Source organism: Sander lucioperca, chromosome 14 (assembly GCF_008315115.2).
Source record: "Sander lucioperca isolate FBNREF2018 chromosome 14, SLUC_FBN_1.2, whole genome shotgun sequence".
Classification (NCBI taxonomy): domain Eukaryota; kingdom Metazoa; phylum Chordata; class Actinopteri; order Perciformes; family Percidae; genus Sander; species Sander lucioperca.
Window position 1 is genome coordinate 3,706,335 of NC_050186.1, and position 19,611 is coordinate 3,725,945.

Consider the following 19,611-nt stretch of genomic DNA (forward strand, 5'->3'; position numbering starts at 1 on the left):
TGTTTACTCGTTTTATTAAGGAAACAAGAATTACAACTGTTGCACCCCAAAAATGTAAGTGCGACACTTTAAAACAAAGTTTTAGTTTTTTATTAGTGTATTACAATATATACAATAGAGTTCAATCTTATAGCACTCTGGAGACTTAAAAATTACGCTATCACTGATTTGAAAAAAATTCAATGTACTGTACAAAACTTAAATGATGGTCTATGTGTCTGATTCTCCTGAAAAGTTGGGGTTGGTGAAAGCAGGCTGCAACAGAAGAATGACACAGTTTAGCATTTATACTCCCATAAAAACGTAATCACGTGTTCACACTCTACCATTACAGGCTAATCAATAACTTACCACATCAACAGGAGTGGTTGTTTTCGTTGGCAGGCTCAAACCGCTCAGTTTATAGCCTCGGACACTGAAAACATAGTACAGCAATCCAGCTATCAAGCTGCAAACCACAATGGCTGCAATGATGGCGCCGGCTATCACCCCTCCATCTGTACAAACATATAGCAGATATGTCAGCAGGTTGAAAATATATTTTTAATTTTAACAGTTTTTAAAGAACATTCGAATATGTCATTAGTTAATTACAACTGATTAAACTGGGAAAGAAAAGTAGAAGGTAAAAAAAAAATGACTTAAGGAAATTGTCTTTGGCACTTTGTCCTACTTACTGTTGACGTTTGGATCATCAGTGGGGAAAATTGGATTACCGCCATCATCTGTTGTGTAATCTGAAAATAGGGTTTCACACAAAGAAGCTGTTAATCTGCTGTTTATTATATCACAGTTAGAAACTTTTCTTACTTTTTTTTCTCCTGAGAGCTTTGAGAACCAAAATGAAGGCTGCAGAAAAGGGCCTGTAGTTCTCTGTATTTTATCCAAATGTCAAACAATTTAAAAAAAATATCCTTACACTGGCGGTGGCGGCAGGCAAAGCCTCTCTTCTGCAGGCAGTTGTTGTCATTCCAGCGTCCATCCTGGTACATCTCCACGCAGTTCTCCTCGCCCACCTCCCCAGGGTGAAAGGCTGCATTGGGCTCACCCTGAGCCCAGTTGAGGAAGCCCAGAGACGTCAGATCTGTCCAGCCCCAGCCAACTAGAAAATCATACAAGGTGCAGCATCAAAAAAGGTTAGTGTACATATATCCGTGTAATGTAAAGATCAGGTCCAAGTCATCAAAGTCCAAGTTAATTTCTACACTCACAGTTGCGGTCCCTGGTGAGGCCGATCCAGATGTTGTGATATTTGGTGTAGTTGAGGTTCCTGAGGAACTCCACCTCTGCTCTGCTGTGGATGGACACCAGATTTGCCTTGGCCGACTGGCAGTAGTGATGGGAGTCTGGCCAAGAGAAACCCTGCTTACCGTTGTGCACATAGTAACAGTAGCGGCCGTAGGGTATCCAGAATGTCTGACACTTCCCGTCACCAGGGGCAGGAGTCGGCGGCGGTTTCTCTGAGGGATGATATAAGTTACATCATCAACGCTTCAAGGATAAATTAATCTTTTTATGTGTAAAAGACAGATTAGAGAACAGGAAGAAAAAGAAAACGTCAGTTCTGTTAAATACCTGAGGAGATCTTGCAGATGTAGGGTTTAGCTTTGTCACACTTGGTGTCATTCCAGGTCCCGTGGAACGCGCGTGAAGCGTGCATACTCACGCAGCCCTCATCCTTAATGTTACTGGGTTCTCCTGGTCCCCACTGAGTGAAAAAAACTGGCCAGCCATCTGTCCACGTGTAGGAGCCATCATCCTACATTACAAGAAAATATAAGCTTGGGTTTATTGGTTAAAGTTTACAGATATTTTCCCAACTGCAGTTTCACCAAAGAAACAGTTCCTCTCTAAACTTTTCATATGCTTTTATTTCAATAACGTCAATGCCAAACTGTATTATTGGCTGATTATACTAATGTACTTTTATTAAGTAGGATTTTGAATGCAGGACTTTTACTTTTAGTGGACTATTTTTATATTGTTGTATTGATTCATTTACTGGTAAGTTAGTGGGTTGTTTAGTCTGACCTGACACTAGCTGAGCTTTTGAGTGTTAAACTTAAATAATAAGAAAACTTAAGGATGCTTTTAACTCTGCTTTTTGCTTATTTATATATAAGTAGTTTGGATTGGAAACCAAGTTTTCAGGGCTTGAATGTCTTTTTAATTAAATTTTAGTTTAGGTTAACTTTTGTGTGTTCCCTCTATGACAGCACCTTGCGTCTGAGTCCGATCCAGGCGTCAGCTCTGCCCTGCAGGACCACTCCAGCGACGAAGGCCTGGTCGTAGCTCATGTCGATGCTGGCCAGGTTGCCTCCCTGCTGCTCACAGGATGTCTGAGCCGTGTCCCAGGTCGCCGGCTCCTCCACCAGCTTGTAGCAGTTCTGGTACCAGGAGATGTAGCCAGCTGGGCAGGGGCTCTTGGTTGGGGGTGGAGGATTGATGCTGCTCGCTGATGTGGAAGCAGATGGAGAAATGTCTTTCAGTAAGGTCTGAACAGGGATTTAGCTGCTAAATGTTTGGGATGTTTTCTGTTTTTCTTACTAAAAGGAAATTCATGTTATTTGAGCAGAAAGAATAACAACTGGAGTGTTTACTGACATTTCTTCCTGTAGCAGACAAAGCTATGATCCTTATGACAGGCGTCATCGTTCCACTTGCCGCTCACCAGGTGACTGTGAGCCATCGCCACACAGTGTTCCTGTTGAGAAGGACAAGGAAGCTTCAAGATATCTAACTATATAAGTGAGCTTTTTTAAGCATGTGTGTAGGTGTTAGTCCTGTCTGTCTTTTGTGAGTACAAGATTTATACTATTCCCCACCTGCTTTGCTCCAATTATCATAAATAACTGTAGTGTAAGGAAAGTATTCTCACCGTTCCTCCTGCATTGTTAGGCTCCTTGTCGTTCCAGTTGGTGTACAGCACAGGGCTGACCCCGTCACTCCAGGCGTACTGATTCTCTAACAAGAGATCTGACAGGCCGATCCACGTGGGACCCTTCAGGTCCCTCAGGTAACTAGAAACAAAGTCTGGAGGAGAGCAGAGGATGACAATTTAGAGAGCAGTCTCTTTGACCTGGAGCCACTGGAGTGTTTACTTCTCATAGATCTAGCTTACCATTCTCATACTGGTCATCAATAACTGCCAGCTCTCCTCCTTGGTCTTTGCACCAGTTCCGAGCATAAGACCAGTTGGCTTTAATGTCATTTTTCTTCCCTTTGAACATGAAGCATTTATCCTTGAAACGCATCCAACCTGGAGGAAAGGAAGGTAACTAGGTTACATTGTAGGAATCATATTTCATTGATGGTTATTGGTTGTATAATCACAGCTTGATGGTAAACGCATGTATTTGTGTATGTACAATAAACTACTTTTAATGCAATAATGATATTACATGATGTGTAGTAAGCAATGGATAAGGCGGGGCAGGCAGCTGCAAACATCAAAGCCCATTTTAATGTGTCTTGCTCACATCTTGATATCGGGAAATGTCTTCAGAATACTTTCGGAGGCAATATAGATAAAATGTTACATAATAATTTATCTAATTTCATATTGATAAATAGTAGGCTACATGTTCTGAAATAGTGGTTGAAATACAGTTTACAAGTAAAATAACCACACAGGTCGTTTTTGGATAATCCATTGAATGAAATACCTGATAAATAAAGGTACTTAACAACATTGATGCAAAAAAATAAAAAAGTATATCATAATATAGTATGTCATTAAAACGCCATAGAAATTCATAGTGAAGTATGTCAAATAAAAAAAGTATCATGACTAAGTGCTTCACTTTGAGAAACTGTGCTCTAAAATATGACATACATATAACCTGCATTTTTTTCAAATAACACAAAGAATTTAGTAGGTTTATATTTAAAAAGTATGTGTTACCTGCCGGGCAGTTGCCCTCCCAGGGCTGTGTGGGTGGAGGAGGGGTGTGAATATCTCCGGGGAACTTCTTACAGACATAACCTGCTCCAGCCCGACCACAGTTGGCATCGTTCCATCCACCTTAACAAGCCAGAGTTCATTGTAAATATCACCAACAGGAGTCTGTTCAGCAAATCGTTCAGCACAATAATTAATTTCAATACCTTGATGTCTGTTCATCTGAACACACTGTTCCTCCCCGTTGGCGTTGTTGGGCTCACCTGGACCCCAGTGAGTGTACGTCACAGGGGAGAAGTCCACCCACCTGTGCAGATAAAACAGAGAAACTTGGCATTGACCTTTTATGTGCACATTATAAAGAGAAATACCTCCCTGGAACAGTATTTACATAGTGCTGTTGCAGTGATTTGGACAGGAATATCAACTGCTGTACAGACCTCACAGCACCAAGGCTCGAATTGATGAAGCCATCAGCCTGACGCATTCTGGAGTTTTTCTATTGATATTGAATTAGGGACTTGTGTTGCTTTAAATCGAAACATGTCTTTATATTTCACTTAATTTAATGTGAGTGCTGTTATAATGTCTTGGCACTTATTTGGCTGTAATGCCATCCTCACCACAGTCTGCTGCTCAGATTATAAACTACTGAAAAAAAAACTGAGCAGTACAAGATTATGAAAATAACATGCAAATTCTAGGGAGGTTCTCCCTTTAAATTCACCTCAACACCAACACATAGAAATGCACCTACATGTATTCTCCACCAGCAATGCCAAACATCCTCATTCCAATCCAAGCTGCAGCCACCTGGCCTGTCCCCACCTGGAAGAGCAGTACAACATGACACAAACATATTTACAAACATATAACATATTACAGTATTATCTTCTAAAGAAAAAGAGGCGTACCATGCTGTTAACATATCCCTGTTCGTCTTTGTTTAGGATGGAGACGAGTAAGGCCTTCTCCTGGTGACAGCGTCTCATAGCCGTGTGGAAGTCCACAATGTCGGTGTCGTTGTAGTAGTAGCAGATGTTGTTGTTCTTCCTCCAGCCAAGGTTAGTACCACAATCAGGAGCTGAGGGTTGAGGAAACAAACATGAATATGATCTGCTCGTTATTTTACTCCATTACACTTACAAAAAGCCTACCACAAAAATATATATGAGGTATGTCGGGTCCATCAGGCTACATTTACTAATCCCATATTTATATATCAGAAACTCAGTAATTTATTATATAGTGAGCAATACATTAAAATTTCTGACACTTATAAATCATCATCATTTTGCATAATTACTGAGAGGTGTAGTGTCGCACGGCTGTAATTTTTGCATCTATAAAAGAAGAAATGCTTTGTGGGATTGTTCGCAGATACTTTTTTTGTTCCATTGTGGGGAATTTTACTACATTGTGCATAAATGTGGCACTCAGAAGTGGGACACTCAAATATAGGAGGGTAAATGAAGTGCACTTTGTATCAAACGAGTAGGAGTAGCTAATTAATTTACAGTTGGCTGTAATTGCCTGTAAATGGCCTTTGACATTGACTGTGTTATTTTGTTCACTGTTTTTTTTTATTATTTTAGCTTGAAATCTTGATATCCAATAATGTTTTACTGAAGAAAGACATTACAATAAAGTAACAGTGCCACTATTTGAGTAGCAAACATACCGTAATTCTACTCTTTCCACCTCTGCTGCTGTTTTACCTGTAGTGTATTTTTCGTATTTAATTTTGCCATACAATATTAATTAACCAGCCTTTATTTAATTGGAATGAAACACATTTTTGCCCAGATAAATATTGCCAAACATGCTGTATCGAAGGTAAAGTTTCACACTTAAAATCTAAGCTTTGTAAAAGTTGCTCACTGCTACCTCAGCTCTAAATGAACATTCATAATTGCTTTGACACCTGAACAAAAACTTGTTCATGCAGGTAGGACAAGGGCATTGTGGGAGCGGTTTACCTGGGAGTGGAGGTGGGGGTACTGGGGGCAGGATGGGGTTCTTTCCTTTAGTAATCATGCATATCCAGTCCTGGTGAGCGTCACAGTTGAGATCATTCCACCAGGAGTAGGTCCCGTTGCTGCTGCTCACCATCTCTACACACTCCTCGCGGCCCTCGTGGTTGTTGGGCTCCCCGCTGCCCCAGTTGGTGTGAGAGAGAGGTGTGCCATCGCTCCAAGAATAACCTACATGATGGGAATAGTCATGAGGGTTTTTTTTGTGTGTATTATTTATTTGTATCCCAATTACCATCCACCAGGGACATGTGTGTATGAAACACACATTATACTCACCTCCTTCTGTTGGGTTGTGCTTGAGGCCTATCCACTTGCTGCTGCCTTTGCTGTACAGAGACAGGAACTCTTCCTCCTCCTGACTGTGGATGCTGACCAGGTTAGCTCCTCTGGCGACACAGTCCTCATGTGCTGCCCCCCAGCTCTTCTTCTTGGACCAGTCCACATTGTGGAAGAGCTGCAATAGATTAGCCATTAATTCAGCGCTGACCCAATGCGCTGGACCCCCATCGTGTTTAATTCACTTCCTTAAATACCTTATAACAGTTTCTGAAGTGAGGCAGAGCCGTCCAGCTATCAGCACAGCCCTGTGCAGGAGGAGGAGTCGGGGGCTTAGTGGGTGGGGTGATGTCAGGCCTCGGTTTCTCACAGACAAAGGCGTGTTTCTCTGAGCACTGCTGGTCATCCCAGAAACCACCAATCTGACCCGTTGTCATAGCCACACAAGTCCCATCCCCGTTATCTAGAGACAGAAAGGACATTTTCCAATGTGTCTGTACTGTATCATACATGTCTCATCCTGTCCAGCTGATATTAGGGTTAGTGTTTAGTCAGTGCTGTACCTGGCTGATCTCTGTCCCAGTGAGTGAAGGTGAGAGGTAAGCCGTTGTCCCAGATGTAGTCGACCCCTCCACCTGCCTCTCCTTTAGCACGCAGGCCGATCCACCACATACCCGTCTTTCCTGATAGTGCCACTGTAAAATGTGCCTGCTCATAACTGCAGTAAAAGACAAATAGATTAAATTAAAAACTATCAGGTTTTTCCTTTATCATGACCGGATCTTTAAGATGCTAAATCTGCCACCGTTATTAATTTATCCTATCTTTTAACAAGTTACAGATCAGAAATGTGATAAAGAGAAATTCTAAAGGGAAACATCACAATAACATTTAATTCCCACACACTCCACATCGCACGCATCCTTAAATGATGGGAAGGGAACAATTAATACAACTGTGCCCCTGCAAATAATGTGTTACACTATTGCTGTCCAGAACAGTGGAACATAAAGAAGTCTGAGAAAGGGAGAAACCATTTAGGCAAGAATGTAACAACATGTGCTGCCATGTTCAAACATTCTGAATAAATAAAAAAACTGACTTCATTCATCAAAAAAGTGGACAATAGGAATGGGGATAGGTTGTCACTCACATATCTCCAATGTGCAGTAAGAAGCCGTCCTGCTCTTTACAGAAATCCTTAGCCTCTGACCAGCTCCTGGTGGTCTCCTCCATCCAGTAGCAGGAGTAGCCGTATGCATCCCAGCCCTGGCACATATCAAGACGTATCTCGTTAACATGAACCGTTTTTATAGTATCATTACTCAGGTCTAAGCTTGGATAGAGAACAGAAAAATTTGAAAAATAAAATGTATGGGTAGAGTTTGTCCTACCTGAGGACACCCGTAGACAGTGGGTTTTACAGAGGGCACTGGGTAATGTGCTTTGGGCATTTTACATATGTAGGTATTGAGTTCTGTACAGGACACGTCGTTCCATCGTCCAGTCTGGAAAAGAGTAAATTAACATCAAAATGACCACAATTCACTGCAAAAAAAAGAAATAAAAAAGAATAAAGATACACTTTGGTCAGATTTTGGCTTTGAATCTGTAGTATAAAATGTATATGAGACTGTTATTTCAATCCTTCTCACCTGGTGCAACATCTCAACACAGTCTTCACTGAACCCATCGTGGTTGTTGGGTTCCCCTGGAGCCCAGTAAGTGAAGGTTACCATGTGATCATCAGACCAGGTGAACATACCAGTCACAACCAGGTCATTCAGACCAGTCCACACGTCACTGGTGGCTGTAAAAAAAAACAACAACAACAACCTCGGAATAAATTCAATTAGATATTTGTAATGTGCTTTCTTTTTCTTTTCTCTATCTCAGCAGCCTACCAAAAGCCACCAACTGGCAGAGTCCAAATTTAATCACTACCCCTAAATGCTTTATGTGGGCGAGAATACAAGTTCATTTTAGGTGTTACCTTTTCCTTCAACCTCCTTTCTACTTTTTTTCTAATTAAACCAGCTTTAATCTCCTATTTTTCCAGCTCCATACCCATGTACAAGTAGCTTTCCAGCCAGCTCTGCTCCTTCATCGAGAGGATGGATACGAGTTGAGCACCGATAGCCCTGCAGGTGTGCTGGGCACCATGCCATGTTTTTTTGTCTTCAAAAGGTTTGTAGCAGAAGTCTCCAAACTCGTACCAGTCAGGCCCTGAACACCTCAGCTCTGTAGGATAGAATTCAGAATCAGTGTAATCATCGTGAACTAAAAAATACACACACACACACACACACACACACACACAAAAAAAAAGAATTGTCTGCTCAGAGGAAAGAGATTAATTTAGTAAATGCATCTCAACTCACCACCATCTGCAAAAGTGTACGACACAGCATAGTTTCCATCAAATCTGTAGAAAAATAAATGCGTTACTAAATTAGCCTCCCAGTACTGTTGCATGAAAAAGGGATTTAGTTTGAAACTCTGCTGCTTACTTACTGTCTTGAGGTGATGCCATTCCTGGTGGAGCCGGCATAGAAGTTCTGTCCTGCAGCTTTCAACAAAGTACAGTCTCCTCCGATGTCATTTAATATTACTCCAGCATGGATAGCTGCAGCACAGATGTTTGAGTCCTGTTAGAGGAGACAGAGCAGAGAGAGAAATATATATTTATATATTTAAAAAAAATCTTTCCTCAATACTGTACTGAAGTTGTGATACAGATTAGACAATACACTCACATACCCCACGATATACTGTAGTGCCGTACACTCTGTAATAAGCATTGGCACAGCTAGCTGGACAATGGACACTGAAAGACACATGATAATCTGTTGCTTCAGTGTGTATGATGAACGGAAATATCACAAAATATCACACAGAACAGAATACAAAGGCTACATATAATATGAAGTACATCACTATATGTGTAAAAATGTTATTTCAGGTTTCACTTACGTCATTTTATCATTGGCAAAGTTGAAGTTGGGCACATTGGCGCATGCGATTGCATCTGTTGAACCACAATTTTTCATTATTGACCATCGGTGTTTATTTGTGACGACACTATCACAGCAAATTCTAACAACAATAATAAGTATAGTATTTATTTTTTAATATATAGGTTTATGTAGCACTATACATGTGTAAGACCACATGAATTTCCCATTGCTGGATAATGACGTTTACTTTGACTTTGAAGTGTTTTTCTTACAGTCTGGTGTGCACCCTAAAACGTCGAAGCGAAGGCCTGCCTGACCGCTGAACTCCAGTGGGAGGATGCGGACATACTGGGCTGACACAGGTGTACCCAGTAGCTGAGTTTCAGGACTGTTTCTGTCTATTGAGCCTGGGAAAAACTGGAAATCAAGAAAATCCAGAATAACAAACTGTTCTCCGTCTTCACGGTTTGGTTTTGAACCAGGAAAGTTTAAGTTCAGCAGGTGGCTGTCTCTGCTTACTCACCTGGCCGTCAGCAGTGTAGTCAGTCCAGCTTGTTCCGTCCATACTGTGCTGGATCTTAAATTTGGTGAGCCAGTGGTCATTTTGAGGACAACCCTGGATTACTATTCCTGTTACTTTTCTGGTCTGGCCCAGGTTTACCTGGATCCAGCTTGAAGTTGCTGGAAGATGGGACGTTATATATAGAATGAGATTAATGTGAGGATACCGATTCAACATCAAATAAAGATCAAACCCTGTCTTCCCCTTAGACAATTGATTAAGATGTTATTTGTATGTGTGACAGCTGGGTTGGTACATACGGCTTCCTGAAGGCATCCAGCAGGAATTTCCATTCAAACGAGCTTTATTGGGAGTGAAGAGACCAGTGGAGGACGAAGCTGAGAGCTGGGAGTCCGTGATGTTCCTGTCCTCGACACCCAGGCCTTGCAGACACACTGTGAGCAGCCAAATCACAAATCAAAACATTAGCTTTAAGCTGTGATTGTAAAATATTCTGGGGTATTTTGTGATACTTCAGGAGACATGGGGGTTGGATTTTAAACTGCTAAAATGAATCAAAAAACAAAAAGAAGAGCCCACCTTTTTGTTCACAGCTGTAGATGATCTCAAGGTATTTGGAAACTGTGGGACAGGGGTCCACCTCCACATGGGCGTATGCAAAGCAGTAAGGATGGTTGTCACATTGCTTTCTAATGTGAGGAAGGACACCTTCCACTGTGCAGCTTCCTACAGAACAGTGATTATATTTAGGTTAAACATAGATCAATATTTACCCATTAATATGTGTTTTACAGCTTACGATTTCCTGTCAAAAGGCAACAATAGACATTGACATAGTGAGTACTGTGCAGCACCTCCCCCTGAACCATCCAGGTGTGGACAGATGTCATCACTCTTTCGTCCGTAGAAAGCCGATTGGATGTTAATTACACTTTCATGTGGACAGTGAAGGACAGCAGAGGAGTCCTGGCACACCAGTGCCGTCATGAAACCTGCAGCAGGAAGGATTCACACTTCAAGTATTTACTTGATGACAAATTCATCGCTGTTTCATGTCATTTGTAGTTATATAGTTGATGTGCAAATACTGTATAACTGATCATGACGTTTTCTTTTGTTTTAAGAAGTCACTGTGCAGAAGCCATGCCAGATAGTGAGGAATTGTTACCATCATGAGGTGGAGGAGGCTCAGGTGTCTTTCCTGAAACATGAGAATAGTGTTACAGTCAACACTCTAAATAAATGGGTTAGGGTTAAATAATGTCTTCTGTTTGCAAGTGTGAACAGCAAAAATTAAAGCAACATATCTTACCTTTCCGCTTGCAGATGTATCCTCTTTTGGACTCACAGTTGTCGTCGTTCCAGTAGCCGTTGTTAATTAGAATAGACAGGCAGTCTTCACCGTAATAGTCGTCTGGGTTACCTGTGAAGAAACATGAAAAATGGGAATTCAGTTGTAATTCTTCTGCAAAAGAATTATTCTTATATGCTCATAGAAATTGTGCAGAGTATATTTGGCTTTAAATTAACCTGTACTCCAGCGGATGTATCGGAAAGGAGAACCATCTGACCACTCCCAACCGCCTTCGGTGACGGAGTCATGACCACCCATCCATAGAGAGATCCCTGTGGGACTCAGCTGGATCACACCTGAAGCATCACAATACAAGTTAGGGCAAGCTTAATAATATTTCCAGAAAAGTTTCTTTCTACCAGAGAAAGTTTTGTCTGGAAGAAAGTTTTAGAAGTATGTTTTGTTGAACCTGCTACCACAACCAACAGTGATGTCACTGTGTCCTGGAGTCAAGTTGTAGATCACTGCAGCAAAGTAAGAAGTTAAACCACTGGAGGTCAGTGGAAAAAGATTTTTGGCCGGTGTTAAGTTCCTCTGTAAAAGCACTATGTGCAGAAATTGACAAATGCCTGTTGTTGCTCCCTGGTGGTAGTATTTAAAATAAACACTGTCGCATATACAAATATACACCACTACACTCTCCCACACAGGAAAGCAACACATACAGACTACAGACTAGAGCAATTTTCACCAGAATTGTCTCACTTTTTCTACAAACAAAAGCCATCAGAATAGTCTTAAAGATGCTATAGTCACACAGTGGCTTTAAAGCAACCACAAAATGAAAATTAAATAAAGTTTAAATTTGTTTATTGGTAGTATATTACAATATATATATTACACTTTAGGTAGTTAGAGTATGACAGATTATTAGAGTCACTGTGGAATTAAATTGAATAGAAATCGTAGTATTAGAAAATATCTGAATATTCCATCTTTATTCTTTTTTTTAATACACGTTATTGAAAGTAAAAACAAGGCGACACTGCCTGACAAGAACCACTTCACATACAACTTTATTCATGAAATATTAAAGAACTTATTTCTTATGATATTTCAATTCCAGACATAATTGGGACAAAGACATGATTTAATGTAGTCCTTCAAAAAGCTTATGTGGTATATTCAAGTAAACTGTTATGCATATACAGTACCTGTTGATATACTCATGTGAACTCTCAATGAAGAACATGAGCAAAGAGTAAAGATGTAATGTAAAGGTAAAGGCATACCTTGGATGAAGGCCTGTTCGAAGGGATCGGTGATACTGACGAGGTCTCCTCCCTGGTTGACACAGTCGGCCCGAGCTTCTGCCCACTTCCTCATGGACAGGTAGTTAAACTGGTAGCAGTGGTCATTAAAAGGGTCAGCCATCCAAGAACCACATTTCTCATTCCATCCTGTAACAAACACAACAGTCCATATATCCATATAAACACACATATTATCGGACTCAGAGCATGCTTAAAGTGTAATGATCAGTGTAGTATCAAGTTAACCTGGTCCAGATGTTGGGGGCTGGGGAGGAGGTCCTTGTCCCTTGGCTATGGAGAGACAAGGCAAAGAATCACTACAAAATACAACAGTATGAATACAACACAAGAGGCATATGATAATTAAAGGTCCTATGACATGCTGCTTTTTGGATGCTTTTATATAGGCCTTAGTGGTCCCCTAATGCTGTATCTGACTATGAGCTTTTCTTTAGGATGTGCCATTTCTGTGTCTGTAGCTTTAAATGCTATTGAGGAGGAGAGGGGGGGGCAAGGTGGAGGGTGGGGATGTGGCCTTGACCAACTGCCATGCTTCGCTTGTTTTCAAGTCATGATGTCTCTCTCTTTCTTATGGGTGGGCCAAATTCTCTGGGTGGGCAAAGCAGAGAAAGGGGAGGTAACCTTCCTCCTTATGATGTCATAAGGGGAAGATTCCAGATCGGCCCATCTGAGCTTTCATTTTCTCAAAGGCAGAGCAGGATACCCAGGGCTTGGTTTACATCTATCGCCATTTCTAGCCACTGGGGGACCATAGGCAGGCTAGGGGAACGTTATGAATGTTAAAAAACCTCATAAAGTGAAATTGTCATGCCATGGGACCTTTAAGTAGTGTATAATCAAACCTTTTTTGCAGATAAATTCCTTAGTGGAGGTGCAGAAATCATCATTGAGTTTTCCAGGTTCATGGTGATCCATCCCTCTGAGGTGCGCACAGTCCTCGTTGTCCTGCCAGTTGTCTGGCTGGTTGGGCGCCCATGGGAGGAGGTCCTGATATCCAAAGAAACAAATGTTGCTTCATCATGAGCAGCTTCACAGTCAGACTGCAGCATTTTATTAGTGGAACATTGAGGAGAGAACAGGATCTTACATGATTTCCAAATGTTTGTGATTATGGGGGTTGTTCAAGATGATTATTTAATTTATTGGTGTCAAACTCATATCAGTTTAAAGGTATATGTATCAAACAATACGTTCATGGCGTCATCACGTACCGCAGGACTTCCATCGGTGTATACCCACTGGTTTTCAACATTGATATCATTCAAACCAACCCAGGCTTCCCCTGGCATGTGAGCTGCAGATAAAATCCAAGAACAATATTTTTACATTCACAACATATACATATAACATATCATTTCTTGATAAATAATTTCATGATGATTAGATGAACTAGAATGCTTTCTCACCAATTAGGAAACTCAGTTGTTCCTCTGAGTGGAAGCTGGCCAGGTGACCCTGCTCTCTGCTACAGTGAGTCTCAGCATCCTGCCAGTTTTTCACCGACTCACTCTCAAAGTGATAGCAGAAGTCCTCATACAACAAATATCCAGGGTCACAGTGAGAATCTGAAGCAAAAACATATATTAACTTGTATTAAAAAGTCATTAACACAGCTTTAGCTAGGCAGTATGTGAGGAGGAAACATGAAGTCTGACTGACCAGGAGCTGAAGTTGGTTTGATGTTCTGTCCACCTGTCATCTCACAAATGTAACCCATGCTCTTGAAGCAGCTAGTTGTTTCCCATTTGCCCTCATAATTTCCTGGAAGAGAACATGAACTGATGTTGGTTTTGCAATGCCTGCCAACAGGGGCGGATCTAGAAAAATATTTATGGGGTGGCGAGAGGGGGGCAGGAATTTTTGAGTTTGATGAGAAATAGTATGTACACACTACAAAAGGGCACAGGCTGCCATTTACAAACTCATACAGACAAACTTTATCTCATGCAATCAATGTACTGTATTTGCGGTTTCATGTGAAACAGTTCATATTAGGAATAAGTGACCATACAATGTGATCTCACTTAATAGGAGATAGATGTATGATAGAAGTGAGAGGCATTATCACAGGAAAGGCATAAAGGTAAGACACAGGTGATGAGGGGAAGCAAACTGTTTTTGACTGACTGCAGTCGGACATTGGAGATTTGCACTCGTAAATTGTCAAATTGGCCATAACTTTTATTTCGTTGCTGCCAACTGGGGTGGCAGCAGGGGTGGCAAGGCTTTCTTTTAGGGTGGCATTTGCCACCCTATGCCACCCTGGTAGATCCGCACCTGCCTGCAAAAGTGTCAGTTTGGGGTTAAAATGGTAGATTCTACCTGTGAAGATTTGTCCACAGTCCCAGGTGCCTGCAGTGTTTCTAGGCCAACCAGGACCATAGTTAGAAAAAGTAATCACTCCTTTATCCACCCATTTGAAATCCCCGTCCTGGTCCTTATCTGGTAACATCACAAACGGCAAAATGAATGGAAAGAGCATTTTCACAAATCACATTAATTGTAAAGATAACAAGACATTTTTGTTTTTGTTTCACAGTGAACATCAAAACATAGTGTGCAGAGTACCTGATAAACCGATCCAGATGTCAGGAATGTCAACTTGGTGAAAGTCTGGAAGGTTCCCATTTATGAAGAACTGTTCTTCTTGACTGCACATGAGGAACGGGACAAAAATGACAGACAGGGTAAGATTTCTATAGTTCTCCTGCAGTCCTGCTCAGCTACTCAGTCTTTTAGCCTCTTTTAGCTCATTGTTTTGGTTTTCTGGCCCACAGCAGTCAACTGTTTTAAGTTCAAAAGCTCAGATAGAGCTACTATACACTGCACTAAAAGGCAAACAGACACAGCTACTAGCTAGTAGTAAAATAGTTGAGCATTTAGCAGCTATAGAGATAGATATTCCCCTCAGGAAGGGGTGGAGACCAAAAACAGAGCTAAGAGAGGGAATATTGGACATTCATCTCATTGTTCTGCTTGCTAAAACATGTGCTATAGCAACTTAATAATGCCAATATTATGTTGAACTTGTGTTTTCAGCTTGTTCTTTTGCCAAAAAATCAATGAATACAGCTGTACCTTTTGGGATAAAACCATTGAAATGTTTATCTGTTTACAAAAACATAATGTGGTCATAAAGTCAGCAAACCGACTCAGTATTGTCTTTTAAATTAGGTGACATTAGCAACGTTAAGGGTGGTGGTCATACAGTATCTGTATGCGTGTTGCAGCAGGCTGCTTATGAATTCAACTTTGGATTTGTATGAGGAAGATTGTGCTATTTCTTCTTTTAAAAGTTACAGTGTTCCTACCTGTTTATAATCAGCAGGTGGGCCCCCATATCGGAGCACTTGGTGCTGGCATCATGCCAGGTGGTCAACAGATTGATATTACTGACCATCCAGTAACAACTGCCAGCGAAGCTCAGCCAGCCAGAAGGGCAGATGGCTGCAGGGGAGTTTTAGGGGAACAGCAGGAAAATGTTAGAGGTAAAAAGGAAAGAATCTAAATAACATTGTTATACTTTTATAATGAAAATAAGATATAATAAGATATCATCTTTGTGTATTTTCAAAACAATCCATCTTACTGTTCAGTGGTCGTTTACACATGTAAGGACGTTCATATCTGCACACATGGGATCTCCATTTCCCAAATGTATTTGATGAATCCTTGATGATCGCAGAACATGAGCCGGCCTGTGTATCACTGTTGGACAGCATGAGTTTAAACCTTGATTGCACAAGTTAATATTAATTTAAATGACTAGCAAACAGTTTTATATTTTACCCTGAAGGTTCACCGTCCGCCCAGTTTGTGTAGTCCACTGGTAGAGCATCAGACCAGGTGTACTGACTGTTTCCTGCTTCAACTTGACATGAAATCTTGTTGCATTTCTGAAGAATCAAAGCTCATATTAACATTGATGTAATCAATATTCATATCCAATATTAATAAAGAGGCAAGTGAGCTTCTTAATGCCACAGTATGCTCCTCTCACCAGTGTGGAAAGCCCAATCCAGAGGTCAATCCATGATGGGTCCAGTGATCCTGTGACATACTGCTCCTCTTCTGCTGTGACAATGGACACCAGGTCTCCTCCGTCCTGCACGCAGTCATGTCTCGCTGCTGCCCAACTCTTTCTGGTGTCCGCCTTCAAATTGTAGCAGTTGGAGCCGTGCTGTGTCCAGCCGTTGGCTAAGTCACACTGTGGGCTAGGATTTGCTAAAGAGCAGAAAAGAAAATATGTTTTAGATGTAGTAAGTCCCCCTCGTTCAGCCCATGATCTAAAGGAACTATACAGTATCTAATCTGAGCTCCTTTATGTTGAGATTTGATCAATTTTGCATGAAAAAAAATAAAAATAAATTTAAATGTTCAGAGAAATCATAAATGAAAACAACTATTATTCCATTTAGAGTTAAATGTGTTTTATGTTACCCATGTAACCGAGGAGAAAAACTTAGCCTTAAAGAGTTTTAGTTTTACAGTTGGCGGACTTACGGTTGATGTACTTGCAGATGTATTTCCTCTTAGAACCGCAGTTCTCGTCATTCCACTGTCCAAAGCTAGATCCTACTACCTGACCACAGTCTTCCCCGGGTTCATCGCCCCAGTTATCAGGCTGGCCTTGCATCCAGTTTCTGAAACAAGAGAGACATTATTTTGGATAAACTTCAGTAAAAAAGACTGTTATCACACTTTAATTCATGTACAACTTTAATAAATGTAACTCCTTTTGCTATTTAAGTGGTAACAGTATTACATACGATATGTATGGTATAAAAGGACTCCTATCACTCCACTCCCAGACACCTTCTGCGATTTCATCATTTAGGCCCATCCAGTAGAGCTCCGTGCCGATTTGTGTCCTTACCCACAACTAGAAATACAAATAAATTAACCCAAGTGTGTGAAATGATAAGAGCACATTTATCAAACTTAAATCTCTGTGTGCCTCCTCACCCTTTCATGAATGTCCTGAATGCTCATCAGGTTGGTGTTAAGCCCCATACAATATGCGTTGGCCTCCATCCATGACTTTGTATCAGTTGAAAAGAAGTAACATTTATTATTATACTCCCTCCAGCCTTGCTGACAATGGCAATGGGCTGAAAACACAACAAAAAAAAACATATTATTTGTGCATGTATATAACCAAAACATGATATATTGATGAAAAAATACATTGATTAGAAAATAACAGAAATGAGGCAGTACATCACAAATACTACCCTTCTCCACCCTACTCACCTACTACCACCATGCTTCTTAATGAAACACTAAGATTTTAGTTTATTGGTTAACTAAATACATATTAACCACAGAGGTATGTTAATCACATTTTTACATTGCTTCAAAGAAATACTTTTCTAAATATGGACGTATATAGAATTGATCCACTTGAAATGGAATTACGCAGATTACAAGATAGAATAACATCTTTTAGTCAGCAAGAATAGTAGAATAAAAGTATTGTGATTACTTTTCATAGTTGATAAGTAAAAAAAAAAAAATTGCCCAGTTGATGGGAAATTTCACAAAGATGGTAAATCATTTCAATGTCCATCAATCATAAAAGTCCCATGACAGATCCACAGTCCAGCCATGTCAGTCAACTCTCAAACAAATCTTTGGGTAATGTTTGACTTTAACAACTTCAACAAGACTGTAGAATCACATGTTTTGCACACATCTGTAATTGGTTGAAAGACCACAAGAAAACCACCACTGACGCAAAGTTGAACTGCCTCCCAACTGACTTTCAATCTCAAACAATTACATTACCACTAGAGAGAGGCTTCAAAAACGTCAACCATCAGATACTTAAACCTGCCATCAGTGCCTAAAAGACTAAACCATTACACTCTGTAGCTTGGATGACCACTGATACAAAATATTTCAGAATACAAAATATACTACAATCCTCTGCCAGTTAAATTATTTCCTAAGAATAAACCATCATTTCTTTCTAAAGACAAAAACAAAAAGTTTTCTAAACAAAAATTGGCAGGAAAGTAACCCGGTGTAGAGACATTTTCTTCACATTCTTAAGATAAGCAGTTGATTTTATTAGCTATTTGTGACAGAAAGTAGTAGTAGCAAACCAATATTGGTTAAAAATAAGTTGAACACCAAAGTACAAAAGGTTTAGAAGTCTCCTGAACGATACATTTTGTATTTCTTTGTTCTGATAAACAGACTATTAATATGGTTTATGTAAAGCTTATTCTGTGATATCCACTCAAGTAAATATACTGCTCAGATATTATATATTTAAAGAGCCTTTTCAATTTCCACTGTAGGAATTGACATCAATCTTTTTTTCTACCCATCTTTTTGTTACTTTTATGACAAAACAAAATTTCCATGTGACAATATTATGGTTCACACAATCTTTCTTCCATTTTGGATCTGCACATTATGTGCTCCATGCACTTTTAATAATTTCTTCAAAAGAACAGCAAAAAGCTGTAGTTAATCAGTGCACACATTAAAAACACAACTTTCGATTCATATTTCATTAAGTTCTTGTTCGTTGATACACTTGTGTCTTTATTTTGAGGATTCCAAGAACGGGGTTCAGTGCTCTCAAGTTTATGCCTCGACCTCCTTAAAAATCTAATGAAAAAGACTTACCGCAAGCAAGAAGAGCAGCAAAACTGAGCAGCTGCAGAAGCATTCTTTGTCTTCTGTCCTTTTGTATTATTTTTCTGTGTTCACCTCTCAAGAAGAGTTTCTACGCATCTCAATAGCTTTTGTGTTTTTATCCAAACTCCCCTGAACCTGGCAGTGTGTGTGATGTGCTCTAGCTCCCAGTTATCAGACCTCTGAGCATCTTCTCTTTGGTTTACCTCTTTTTAGCACCCGTCCAGGGTCCAAAGACTGAAAGCAGTAAAACACAGATGACAAACACTTAACCTCTTGACTTATTTTCTACATTACAACCTACGGTAGTTTGCCCCCAAATAAAACAACAAAACAACAAAGTTGGATATTTTGATTCCACAATGCACAATATTAAGGGTAAAACATTCTAATTTCATACAACAATGAACAACAATTACCAATAATACACAAATTTGACAATGCAAAATAAGCATATTTTCTGAGGTAAAAAACCAAATTATTTTCTTATACATGTTACACGTTACTACTTGCTGAATGCATTTTAATGTACAACACCTTGTGTCGATTTAATTAATATGCTTCATAAAAAAAGTACTTACCTAATTAGAAGAAAGGCTAGACATATATCATTTAAAGCTTTTTCTGTGTGCTATTTATTCT

The 19,611-nt window shown here is 40.1% G+C and overlaps 1 protein-coding gene across 1 annotated transcript; it reads right to left on the reverse strand.

The window, feature by feature from the left end:
- Positions 1 to 27: 27 nt before the first annotated feature.
- Positions 28 to 19,143, reverse strand: LOC116062825 (macrophage mannose receptor 1). Its single transcript, XM_031317543.1, has 50 exons — positions 18,961 to 19,143; positions 17,287 to 17,432; positions 17,091 to 17,203; positions 16,825 to 16,964; positions 16,322 to 16,545; positions 16,111 to 16,217; positions 15,911 to 16,029; positions 15,633 to 15,768; positions 14,890 to 14,972; positions 14,644 to 14,763; positions 13,981 to 14,082; positions 13,728 to 13,886; positions 13,533 to 13,615; positions 13,164 to 13,308; positions 12,547 to 12,591; positions 12,280 to 12,447; positions 11,224 to 11,343; positions 11,006 to 11,116; positions 10,862 to 10,894; positions 10,548 to 10,685; positions 10,273 to 10,419; positions 9,993 to 10,127; positions 9,694 to 9,851; positions 9,443 to 9,587; positions 9,187 to 9,241; positions 8,974 to 9,040; positions 8,728 to 8,861; positions 8,595 to 8,638; positions 8,281 to 8,454; positions 7,869 to 8,023; positions 7,608 to 7,721; positions 7,367 to 7,482; positions 6,777 to 6,931; positions 6,471 to 6,676; positions 6,214 to 6,391; positions 5,881 to 6,105; positions 4,816 to 4,985; positions 4,659 to 4,729; positions 4,108 to 4,208; positions 3,905 to 4,024; positions 3,122 to 3,259; positions 2,879 to 3,033; positions 2,605 to 2,704; positions 2,220 to 2,455; positions 1,576 to 1,759; positions 1,212 to 1,460; positions 920 to 1,102; positions 678 to 737; positions 352 to 497; positions 28 to 255 (listed from the first exon to the last, which is right to left on the reverse strand). The coding sequence occupies exons 1-50, from the start codon at positions 19,001 to 19,003 to the stop codon at positions 211 to 213; spliced, it is 6,501 nt and encodes a 2,166-aa protein (XP_031173403.1). The 5' UTR covers positions 19,004 to 19,143; the 3' UTR covers positions 28 to 210.
- Between the last annotated feature and the right edge of the window lie 468 nt (positions 19,144 to 19,611).